Here is a 12,774-nt window from a genome sequence, read left to right on the forward strand (position 1 = left end):
CAAAAAGCCCAAGCGTCAGATTAATGGTCAAGGGGACTGAGATCCACACTCGGGTCTTCCCCCGTGAACCCCTCGACCAACTTCACCCGAATCACTTGAGTGAGAGGAATGAAGGAGGAAGAAGTCAAATACTCTTCAACCTCCTCAGAATCCCCTGGATGACTGAGGGGCGCGTTGTCCGGTTCCCGGGAGGGGCGGTCAGTATTCACCTTCCTTCCTTGTATTGTTCTCTGGTATTGGGAATATATTGGACTCATTGCGTACAGTGCGCGGCTACTAAAGGATCAATTTCTTGCGCACCATTTTGCTTGATTCTCTATGGAGAGTACAATTCTTGTTTTCTTGTATGTTCACATTACCTACAAGATCTCTGACGTACATACAGGTTAGAGTATTTGGGTCAAGTCTTCTTCGCTCTCGTCACCACACAATATCTAAAAACAAAAGTATGGATCACGTGTTGACTGTAATCAGCCACGACGCGAATGAGGGAAGAAGATTGCGGAAATTTTCTGTTTGCATCATCTCAAGCAGATAGTGCAAGGGTTAAATGGCGGCTTGATTAATTTATTCAGTCCCGGACCACCACCATCATAAGGTACTCAGCAATACTCAGATAGCCTCACAAAATAGTTTCCATCCAGCCAATTGCCCCGTACATGATTCAGGTAGTCCGCAGACAGCAGAATAAGACCGTCTCCTTTAACGTTGTGAACGCCAATATCTTGTCTCTACCATAGTCATTCCTATTATTCCGAACCGAGGTCTGGTCACATTGCCTTCCGTCTGATAAAGGAGCCAGATTCCTAACAAGTCCTAGTAGAAAAAAAAAGAGAAAACAATCAGGTCAAGAATCAACAATCACCACGGATGTAGCTAGATAGCTCTTCTCCAGAATCGCTGAAGTGAGCGTATCACAGAAGGTGGGACCATCATCTTTCATGAAGTTTATCAAATCACACCTCGAAAGTTGCACATCCCACAGGTTCAGAGACACCTAAAACAAGACCAGTACGCAGACATCACCAAGCAAGGGGGGCACTAGACATCGTCATGAAGGAACAGTAACGCCTGTTCATTGTTCGGATAACCTTTAGCTAGCGCCAGTCAAGAACCCGATCCCCAAACTGTAGCGAGCGAGATGGCAGGCATTCTTATCCCTCCTGGCTATGGCAGCTCAATTGCCTCCACCCAGCCAAACCTCACCCTACCATTTAGGGTAAAAGCCAGATATCAAAATTCGTCCCCCATCATCAAAGTCGTAACGATCGAAAGTAGGGTTAGTCATCCCAGAGAGAGTAATCAACCAAGAGAAGAAGTGAAAGTGAAATGATGGGAGCCTCAGGTGTATCTGCCCCTGTAGAGTTCGATATCGAAAACCCACGGAGAGGCATGTGCAAGTAACACCCAGAGTCACCCATGGTAGTTTGATGTCAAGTATTTCCAAAAGAAGAAAAGGAGCGATCCGGTGAATGAGTGCCGCTGGATACGACCCCTGCTTGGGGGCCGTGTCCTTGAGGGGCAAGGAAATGTGTGGTCATGATGGAACCGTCTAAATTCTCGTGCGCGAGTCCGAATGCTTCCTAACCGCAAATGGCTGCCGCTACGAGCCCCGTAATGTATGGTAGTCTAGCAGCCACGTGCTTGTTGATGCGATGCTGAGAGGTATAAAAATGAGGTGAAACAATCTGCTCCGGACGCCATGTATGCAAAGAAATGCCCCCCGGTGGGTATATGGGTATGATGCGCCTGGGAATATCCCAAAGTTCTCCCAAAAGACCTACTTCGACATAGAAATGAGGCGCTCAGGCCGTTTCCCCAACGCAGAACAGCTCGATCTCGCCGACTCCTCCTGGCGCAGTGGCGCGAGCTCCCTCGCGCCATTCGATAAAGGCGATCTGAATGTCATCGTCACTAGCAATAGTGACAAAGTCGCCATCCTCGTCCTGGTATCGGAGCTTGAGCATGCCCTTGCTAATACTGCTGTTGGTGAACCGCGCAAGTTTGGCGTCGATCCGGTCAATCAAGGACTGGTATGTGATGTTGAATGCAACAACCAGGGTGACGTAATTGCCGCTGTCAACAAAGTTCACCTTCACCTTCAACTGCGTGGGGATCGGCAAGTCGGGGCTGGCAAGCGGGTTGGACTGAGATCCGCTGATTCCGCCAGTGCCAAGAGGAGGAGACAACATCGCGTTCATAGACGCAGCCGCGTCGATGCTAAGCTGCCGGTCATGAACAGAGTTCGGCGTTCCCTGGCGGGGGTAGATTGGCTGAGCAGGGAACTGTGACATGGTGCCACCGTAGCTTCCAGATTGCTGGTGGCCGTACTGGCGTTCGCGCTGAGCGCCTGGACTCTGCGTGTTTGACCTGATAGGAACGTCGTTTACCCTGGGCGAGCCGGTCTGCGACCGCGGGATATTCTGGTCGTGGGCCGGGTGCAGGTGCGCCGGGATACCAGGCACCGCCGGAACAGGAGTGCCCCCTTGAGTACGACGGATATTTCCGGGAGCGTTAATATCGGGAGTGCTGTAGGATCTGCTGCGCTGCTGCTGTGCCGCACTCTGGCTGTTGGAGGCCATTGCCGGCAAAGACGGTCCGCGAGGATTCCTGTGCTGCGATGAACCGTCCCTTGAGGGGGCTCGAGGCATCGCCGGGGCCGTGTATCTCTGATTGGGATCTTCCCACCCAGGCTGAGGGGTCAGTGACTTGGGGAATTGGTATCCTGGATTAGGGAACATGTTGCTGGCGGTACTCGTGCGTGAGGAAACAGGCGAATCGGCTACGGGTGAAAAGTAAGAGTCGCCGCCGCGGGCCCCAGGTGAAGAGGCACCCGGAGCAGGCACCTGTGTCGAAAGACTGAGAGGCGCTGGTGGTTGCGGGAGAGGGAATCTAGGGGGCGGAGCCCTCACCATACCAGCAAGGCTCTCGTTAGTTGCGGCGCGTTGCCGCAAGCTTGTGCTCGATGCGTTGCGAGGCAACATGCTGCCTCCTGTAGACTGAGTCGGCATGGGGAACTGGGCAGGGGCAGAGGCCGGTGGCCACAGTTCTTCGTCATCGTCATCGTCTTGCTGGTTAAGATACGGGTTCTCGAGTTTGCCAGCATTTTCGCGTGTCCAGGCAAAGTCGGGTGCCGCCGAATCGGGACTCGTAGCAGATTTATTAGGCGTGTTCTCCTTACGTTGCGCCTCAAGAGCAACTGCCCATTTCTTCATCTGCTCCTCGTTGGTGTACTTGATCATGAAGTTCTCCACACCAGGGTCACCTTTCCACCAGATTTGGACGATATAAGATCCTGTGGGTTGTTAGCAATCGAGGCTCGAGGACTAGGGTTGATTCCCTCCCATACCAGGCTTCGCGAGGGAGACGATGTCAGTAACGTTCGTCATGAAGATTCTGCCCTTCAACTGAAGTCTCGCATTCTTGTTCCTGATCTTGGGTCCGGTAGACCTAGTCTTGTCCTTCTTGTCCCTGCTCTTGTTCGCCGAAATTTCCTTGCAGCAGAGTAGTATGCATTCGAAGAGGTAAATCTCGTACTACGAAAATCAGTGTTTGGTCTTGGTGGGAGGATTACTTTCTTGCGATGCGATACTTACGTCCTTTTCTTGCTCGCTCTTCCCTGTGACGACAGTGTAAACACCGTGCATCAGCAGCCTGCCAAACTGCTCCACACGATGATTCTTCCAGTCGTCGACACGGTTCCGCAAGTCGTCCAAAGCCTCGTCCAAGAGATCTCGGTTGACTTCTTCGTTGGCCTTTGAGAGGACTCGTTCGGCGGACTCAATACCGCCTGCCAGGTCAGCCTTAATATCTTCGTCCTCGCTCTTTTTCATCAAGTCCTTCAACAACAAAGGGTATTTGACGAGACGCTGCATAGGCTTAAGGAGGAAACCGTCCAAGGTGTTGAAGTCTGCGGCCACGGGATGCCCGCTGGCTTTTATCTGGTCAAAGACTTGATTGGCGACTTGGGCTGCTTTGCGCTGGTTGGCGATGAAGGGACGGTAGATGTCGAAAGCATCTTCGTAGGTGACGAACGGAGCACCCCAATGCTGTACAGTCTTGGGCATGGAGTTTGTCGTCTCGACGCGGATCAGGAATCGGCGCTGGAAATCCAGGATAGCGTTGATGTTGAGGAAGATCTGATGGATGGTGTCGCCAGTAATAATTCCCTTGGTTTCCAAGCTACTTTTCAGGTCGTAAAGATTCTCCAAATCTTGGACGTATTTCCGCTCCGTGTCTACCAGTTCCTTCACGATGTGATCCCGGTAGCTCAGCTTGGAGCCTGGTTCCATAGGAAGGTCGTCTTCGGGGTAAGGCTGGAGCTGCAACAAGAGGCCCCGTTGCTCAGCGATGTCGAGAACATAGTTGACAACTTGAGTGGTCTAAGACAAGGTCAGATTTGGTCATTCTTAATCTAGACGGTTGATAGTGATCGAGGGGCCGAGTCACCGTGAGGGAGGGACACCATTCGTTTCGCATACCTTGACAAAACCGGTAGTATCATTTCCTAGTACGTCGCTGATGACGAAGCATTCCGCCGATGGTATACCCAAATCCTTTAGACACGCCTGAATGAACTTGAAGAGGGCGATCTTTGCCTTTTTGCTGTCGCTGGCACTGGCGTTTGCGCCTTCGATCTCGAGGGGCTTCTCTGGTTGCAGGGCGTTGTAAATGTCGAGTAGCGGATAACCGGTGCGAAACAGGGCCCACAGTGATTCAACAGGGTCGTTGGGATCGAGCTCTTGCAGATAGGGGTCGAAGCCAGGTACCTGTGATAATCGCTGCTTCAACGACATGCAAATCTGGTAAAGGGACCGCGAGGCATCGGCCTTTTGGTTGATGATGTTGGCCGTAGCCTGAACGGGACCTCCATTTTGCGGGGGCGTCACCGTGGATGCGCTATTGAAGGAAGCGAGAGAGCCCGAGGATGTGTACGCTGTCGAGCCGGAAAGCTGGCTGGCGCGGGGCGCATTACTCATGGTATTGGGTAGGCCGCCAATTCCGTTGGATTGCTGGAATACAGGAGCCGTGTTTGTTCTTAGGAGAGGAGCATGAGCCATGACGTCCTAACCCATCCGGTGAATGGAGGGGAGAGGATGTAAGGACACGACGGTCGACGACAACGACGACGACAACGAAGAGGGTCGGGGATCGTGCGAGGACCGAGGGGCGAGGCGGTGGAGGATCGATGAAGCGGTTCCTGGTCCTATGTCGAAGCCAGGGTCACGTCATTCGGCACCGGGGTTCTTGAGAGTCGGTCTGGTCGAGTGGACTCGGGATCAGGAGTATCGGTGGTTGGGCGGAGAAGCGACAATGTAGCGGTGGGCGTCGGGGAAGATTCTCGTGGGCGATGAGCGTCGTCGGGAGAAGGGTAGGTTTGTTCTTGGTGGGCGAAAATGAGAACAAGGGGTTTGAGCGGTGGGCGTTCGGACTCTAGTATTTCCCCCCCTTGTGATGATCGAATAGGGCCCCCCTCTTTGTGTTTTGCCGGGCTTGGAACAGGCGGATAACGAAGAGGTATAGGGATGACTTCGTGTACGGGGTTTGCGTGTGCGTGTGCGAGAGAGAGATAGAAGGCAGTATGTGTGTGTGTGTGAGACAGAAGTGCCGGCGCCGAGAGTCGGTGGAGGAGGGAGGTTGGGCTGGTCGGGCGGGTCTGTTTTTCGAGTCGACGAGTCGAAGTTGCGGAGCGGTGCGGAGCGATGCGGGCTATCGGGGCGAAACGAGTTGCCTTTTTGACCCCTGTCCGGTCCTTGATCCTCCTATTAGGTGTCACTAGTGGTGGGCGATAGCGTGTATCTCGAACAAGTCTTCGTGGGCCAAGAGATATTGCGAAATGGACGTCGTTTGGAGGTGTCGGTTAAGGAGTGTTAGTTTGCCGACAGAGAATTGCAAGTCGAGGTTGGAGTTGTCGCTGGATTTGGGGACGCTGTTGCAGGACGCAGGCTGATGCAGTTGGCGTGCATGAGGGTGTGTCTTGATTCAACCTGGAGGGGGGCTGGGTTAGGTACTAGGTAGTGAACGGCAGCATGGGGAGAAGTAAAGCAAAAGTTTAGGGGGTAAGGCGAGAGGCACAGGCACAGGCAAGCCGCAAAGGCAAAGACAGAGGGGGGTGGGAGACTATCCGTACCTTCAAGATACAGAGTGCGGAAGCGCCTGAACTCCTGTGGTTGCTTCAACTTGCTTGGGTGCTTGGGAAGGGTCAAGTCCGGCCAGCCAGGTCAGGTTTCCAGTCCCCAGTCCCCAGCTCCAGTTACTGTTGCGGTCCAATGTGGTGCAGTGTCTCGTCGACCGTGCTCTGCTTATTGCCTGGGCCCCTAGAGTAAGGTATTGGGAGCGCGAGCAAGGGGGGGATGGGTACGGATGGTGGGATGGTGGTGGGCGGATGTTGTGTGAGTGGGAATGGGCTGGTTGGGCTGAGAGGTTTGAGGATGACAGATTCGGATCCACGTCCTTTGAGCCTTTGAGCCTTTGAGCCTTCCACGGTGAAGGTAGAGACGCCCGGCGAAAAGAGAGAGAGAGAGAAAGAGGCACAAGTGGGAGTGGAGGTACAACTGCGTGGTACTGTGGTGGAAGGGCGGCCTCAGGTTGGCCGCATTGATCTGATGGAGGTTTTGGGCGTTTCAAATTAGCGGGTGATTGCGCTAGTCTGCATTGGGCTTGGTCTTCCGTCCCAGTGGGCAGATTCACGTCTCCCATTGATTGAACCTGCCCTCGTGGTGCGCGCCCGGTACGTTCTACGATCCCATCAGCCTTCAGGCGCAAGAGTACGTACATACGATTTGCAGGGCAAGCCTCGACGGGGAAGTAGAGCGGGAATGATGGATTGGAATGGGAATGGGGGCATCTTGAGTGTGTCACTGGCCAGGAAGACCTCTATCAGGAATCAGCATCTGTGCTCTCAATAACGACAGTATCATACAGGAATATCGAGATCTCTATCACGGACAGAGCGACCGTCCACACCGTAGATCCTTGGAGACAAGGAGTGGACAAGTCTCAAAGCATACAAGAAGGAGGGCACTCGGACTGACAAAGAGGAGGGGGATTTTTCGAGCACGAGGTAGAGGAACACAAGACCTGGACACATCCGTAAATCTACTTGGCCGGCACTGCATTGTTCGAGAAGGTTGATGGAACAAAGATAGGGGAAACTTGTAATGGAGGGTACGGATAGACCGGGGGCAGAATCCAGCATAGGCAGACTCAATGATACACAATTTTCTGAAAACTCACTATTCAAATTATATGGATTGAGGATGATTGCTGATTACGGTTTTGAGCACATCCTTCGTTCTGCCCGTCCCGTGTCCCGCATCCTGCGTCTTGTTTTCTGACGGCTGTCATTGTTATGCCCTGGATGACGAGCATATGGAGGAAACGGGCCTTTCCTGGGGACGGGTATGTAAGGTAGGTACACCATCCACTATCAAGTTTCGACCAACACCCTGCAGTCCCTACCGTACAATAGCCGTCATCCAACGCTGTCTTAGGCTGTTTACAGACAGTCTTAAGCAAATCACAAGCATCAACCAGTATCTGTATTTACACAGTTAGTCGTATGCTCGCCTTCAAGCCGGTGTCGGGTTGATTGCCATGACCCCATCGCGTCTGCAAGGTACTCGTTGCACGACATGCCTGCCGGGCCCTTTGTTCCCCCGCTGGAGAAATCGATAGATCGATCCATGGTTGCTCTGCACAATGAGCCGACTGCCCACATGTTGGTCCAAACCCCTCAGGCCACTTGCGCCCAACATGATTTGTTTTGCTCAGTCAGAATCAGTCAGAGACGTGGAGATGCAATATCATTACGGTGAGCATTTCGGTGTGTTAGGTAATCAGTCAAGATAGACTAACAGTAATATCGATCGATAATAGAGGTACAATGAGGGAATCTGGAAACAACAGCCCAAGTGACTTCCCGCCGGGCAAATACTCAAGGTTGTAAATAAGGTACCTAAGAACGTACAGATAAGACGTCTCGGCTTAGCTAACGCACCGGCCTCTGCTCCGATAAGACACCTGGGGAAGGATGGGAAGGCACCAAAAAAGAAGGGTTCCTTCCTGCGCTCTCGAAGCCAAAATCTCCAAGACCCCTCGTGCCCTCTGAGCAAAGACATCCTGACCAACTCTTTTACACACATCCTCCGCAGTCCGTACTTGATGCTGCATATTCCCTATCTTGGGGGTTGCATTCGATAAACTGACCTTGATGCGCCTCGCCATCTCGGCCAAGACCCGAACAAGGCCTGACCGACCTGCATCGATCGACAACTGCCGTTGCAGTCGCAGTCTGTTCATCACAGTTGGTCTCCCCCCAACATTGAAACTAACGATGCGCCAGGCGCCTTCAAGCACAGCCATCCGGTCGTGTCTGCACTCTTCGGGCCTTCCCCCCCTCGTCCGCCGTATATCCTGCTGCACATATTGCAAGGCGCCTTCTCTTAGCAGACTTTGACCACATCTTGCGCTGTCGGCTGCTAGGAGCAATACAAACACATGGTCCCCTCGCTCTCCAGAAACCCCTGTGCTATGCTGCCCGTCAGCATTTTAAGCCGCCCGACCGACAGATTCATCCACCCAAGGGCAGACACAGACGATATCGGTGGATGGGTTCTCAGACAAGCGCATGAGCGTCTCCCATCCGTCTGTTGTTTCGATGCTCCAATGCACGGGACTACCCTGCTCTCACGCCGCAGACAGGACATGCGCCGTGCAGCCTCGCACTGCCATCCTGGTCTCTTCTGACTCTGCTGTCGTGCCTCTTCAGGGTTTCTTTCACCTACTCGCCGCTATCAAGGACGACGTTCACCATGCAATTGTCGCTGTCAGTCTATCCGGGCACACGGCTACCGACCGCCCGTTAAAGGGCATACCGTCATGTCTAGCTCCATGGCCACAAAACCTAATTCCCTGTGAACCAAGTCCTGGCTGGGTACCAATCCAGAACCGCGGATCAGGTCCCGGTAAGCCACCCTCCATAGGCTGACCAAAACACGTCAAAGACGTTGAAACACCATCTTCATGCATCTGGTAGGCTGTCCCACAAGGCCTAGGAAACAACGGGAGCCTCACATGACGAATTATTTTGGGGATTTCTAGACCACTCAACCAACGCCTTACAAGGAATGGCCGACATGGGTCACGACGGCCAGCCTCCAGGAAGGCGAGCGGAATCCACTCCGAACGAAGAGCGCCCCGGCAAGTTCCTTCGCCCTTCAAGATGCGCTGCAATGTGCTCCAAATTACCTTTCGTGCCTCTGCTGCTTTGTGGAATGAGCTGTCGATATCAAACATGGCGCTCGTCCTTGTTTCTTCCCATGTGCATACCCTGCCAAAAAGAAATACACCTATGCAAGCCCAGTATCGCAGCTGGCCACCTCAGCCCCAGGCTTGGAGGCTTCAACGGTGCGTCTCACTCTCGGGCTGGGCGGTCTGGGCTGGGGCGGTGGTGCGAGCTGCTCGGAGCGAGAGGCGTTTTCGGTGGCTTGATGATGAATACCGGCCCCGTCTCAAGACGGCCTGGTTAAGACTCGGCGGCCGCTGGATAGCTCAAGATCGAAGCGATGCGCCTGAGCTGCACAGTTTATGCCGTTCGCAGTTTAGCAGATGCTGCCAAAGAGCAGGGAGATCAGCCGCGGCACCCGGTCTTTGCCCGTTGTTTGTTTTCCTCCAGAACATTGTTTGAGGGCGAGACAACACAAAGACAGCTGGGAATCAGTGACAGCAGAGGATTTTTCACCAATGGCATTTTGCGGAGGACGCCAAGATGTCATGATTGGGCTGAGGCTCACAAAGGACGGACAAACTGGGGATAGTCTGTCGGGACAAATCTCTCGTGCATGCACCCACGCAAACCACGGCATCTATTGCGGCCTATCCCTTAATTGGTAGGACTAGACCTTACGGATACGAATAGGGACCGTAGGACTCGTGGTGGATCCAAGCAAAAGCCGAAGTACCCCGGAAAATCACTTTAGGCCGGTTTTTAACTCGCTGGATTGACGGAGGTCGGGGGTTATTTCGCCTTGTTCTGATTGTTCGTTGTCACAAAGAGGCATTCCATTCTGAGAGCACTCATCCAGAGCACAGTGTGCTCCTACCTACGGATGTCGCATGCCTTGACTCATCGCAGTTCGAGAAACAATCTGATTGTCGGCTCGCCTCGTGATCATGTGCGCGACTCGATACGCCTGGCAATGACACGCCTGTACTCATTTGAGCAATCTATAATAGAGAAAGAACGTCATATCCCCTTCAGAGGCGAGCATCCAGAGAAGGGAGTCCCGGGATGAAGTGCAGAAGAGGCGAACACCCAAGAAACCTACCCGGGGGTTTTCTGGAGAATAGCAAGGTCAGCTCCGAACAGCGCGCGCACAAGGAAAGTTTCGTGCGACATGACCGCGGGCGAATGGGAAAGTCACTGAAGCCAAGTCGGCCTCCTGATTGGAGTTTTCTGCCATTTGCGACGTCGTTCCCGCTGCCTCTATTCGTACTCGCCCTGCAACGGCCAGGAGAGTCCCCAAAAGATCACGATGAGGGATCCCTCGGATTTGTTCAAGTGAACTTCTTGAGGTCCTTGCCGCGCTTCCAGTATCTGAGAGGTAGGCGCAGTCATGCGGGTACCCAGACCGGGCGTTGTCACTATTCGGAGGCTCACCGGGAAGGGCGGAAGCAACTGACGCAGACTCATGGCTGAAGTGCCAGCCGAATCGGCAGAGCGATCATATCCACTAACTTTCGTGGTAGGCCCGAGAATTGGCCATTTCAGGTTGCGAATGAGAGAAGAGGAAGGGGGAAACTATTGATCAGGGCGGAATGTTCGCCGCCGCCGATCTGCGCCGTACACGTGTCAGTGACAGGTACGTGTGACTTATCATGCGGCCTTTTCTTTTTTTCGGCCCTCTCGACAGCAACTCTTAGGCGCAAGGGGAACCATGGAGGTGTGTGGCGATAGGATTTGCCTGACTTGTCTTCTCTACTCTTTGAAACCAGTTGAGTTGTGAAGGATGAGACAGTGAAGACTAAGTACGTCCGGCCTTGGGCAAGTGAAAAAGGGCCAGTATCAGAAAAGCGTTCTATGCCACCGGCCAGTGATGAAAGCCAAGACGCATAGAAACAACTTTGAAGGCAACATACAAGAAACCTCAGAGCTAAAGCCGGGTCTGGGCACATGATCAGCAATTCATGTTGCGATGAACCGGACCAGTCTCGGCAGCTCGATGGGAGGGTGACTGAATGAGGGAACATGGGTTTTGCTGTCCGATGGAGAAGTCGACGCCGATGGGGACGGGAATCGTAAATGTTATTTATATGCAGGTAGGTAAGCAAGCAAAACAAAGAGGGATTCACACTGAGAGAAAGAAATTATAAACTTTAGGGATTGAGTTGCGAGCTTAAATTGGGAAGGAAGGTGTATCTGCGGGTGTGAGGTATACGCCGTTGAGGAACGCCACAGCTCATGATATGGACGGGTGCTTACGGTGACTTATTTCTCAGGCACGTTAATGTAGAATGAGATCAGATTCATGTCTAGCCTCGGATTTGTGAGCATTTGTGAGATGTAGATATGTCCCACATATTGCGTAGTGTGTGAGTATCTCAGAATCCTGAACTCCCGGTGACAAGATCTCACTCTGCGTTCGTGAGGATGTACCAAGATGCAGGACAAGTCGTCGGCCGGCAGCGGGCATGTCTAAATCTGGACATGCACACATGCGTCACACCACACTTTTGCCCAATCATCAGTGTCATGTCAACCTAGAAGTTTCCATGAGCTTGAAGCTGAGGTCTTTTTCACCATTGAATCTTGCTTTCTGCCCGTACGCTCCACCCAAGCCCCTCCCGCGTTTTTGCCACCCGTTGCTGCTCATTTGCGGGTCTTCTACAAAGTCTACTGTATCCTGTATGTATTTCGTGCAGTGAGGCGGCAGGCACAAGCGGGAAGGGAGGGACGTTGAAATTTGAAAAGGATGGCAACTTGGAAGTAGATGGGAGTGAGATCATTGAATGATGTTTCATTACCTTGAGCTTCTTCTCGCATTCTTCCCGGAAGCCCGTCTCCTTCCCCGGAGGCGTTCGGAGGAATCTGCCGTAGGAGAGTGGCGGCGGCTTCGGCGTATGGCCTGACCTTAACATAAAACCGCACCCGCACCCTAGAGAGCCTGGATAGGTTACAGAAGGAATGCAGAGTGAGAGCGAGTGGAATGCGGGCGGTGGACGGACGTGGCGGCAGACTCCCGCGGCCGGTGGTCGCTCCGCATTGTTTTGGGCCCCCTTGTTCTTGCGGCTTATTTTTGCCTGCCGGTCCTTGCCTACTTTGTCTGTTGAATGTCCACACCTCTTTTCACTGACTTGGTCTGGCGTCCACACTCAGTATGGATATAAGAGGGAGCAGATGGGGAGAAGAGGATGAGAGGTTGGAGGTGGGCATCGTGAGAGGATGATGAGGGGATGAGGGGATGGGATACGACGATGATATTGGTCAATTGCTCTGATCAACAGATATTCACAGACAAGGAGACTATATGTGACTGCGTATGGCAATAAAAGAGTGAGGAGTGATGCTTTAAGACACGAGAACAGGGAAAAGTGGTAATCGCCGGACCCGTCTATTATTGCTCCATCATCCCCATCCCATCCCGCCACCTCCGCTCTCTCTCTCTGTGTCTACCGAAAGTCGTTTGCATGAGGTATCCGTGGATCCGTGTGTGTAGTACCAAAGTTGCTCAGCGGTCAACTTGTTGTGGCCCTGTGTTCCCATGTTCCCGTGAT

General features: G+C 53.0%; 2 protein-coding genes across 2 annotated transcripts; both read right to left on the reverse strand.

Moving 5' to 3' along the window:
- Positions 1-1,805: 1,805 nt before the first annotated feature.
- On the reverse strand, positions 1,806-5,060 carry BDZ83DRAFT_583493 (CDC24 calponin; the record flags this gene model as incomplete). The annotated part of the gene is made up of 4 exons (XM_060505666.1): positions 1,806-3,295; positions 3,350-3,536; positions 3,597-4,382; positions 4,482-5,060. 4 exons carry the CDS (start codon positions 5,058-5,060, stop codon positions 1,806-1,808), a joined length of 3,042 nt encoding a protein of 1,013 aa, XP_060362273.1.
- Positions 5,061-6,749: 1,689 nt separating this feature from the next.
- On the reverse strand, positions 6,750-7,201 carry BDZ83DRAFT_629901 (uncharacterized protein; the record flags this gene model as incomplete). The annotated part of the gene is made up of 1 exon (XM_060508785.1): positions 6,750-7,201. One exon carries the CDS (start codon positions 7,196-7,198, stop codon positions 6,917-6,919), a length of 282 nt encoding a protein of 93 aa, XP_060362274.1. The 3' UTR covers positions 6,750-6,916.
- Between the last annotated feature and the right edge of the window lie 5,573 nt (positions 7,202-12,774).

Source organism: Colletotrichum acutatum, assembly GCF_030867785.1.
Source record: "Colletotrichum acutatum strain CBS 112980 chromosome Unknown BDZ83scaffold_83, whole genome shotgun sequence".
NCBI lineage: Eukaryota > Fungi > Ascomycota > Sordariomycetes > Glomerellales > Glomerellaceae > Colletotrichum > Colletotrichum acutatum.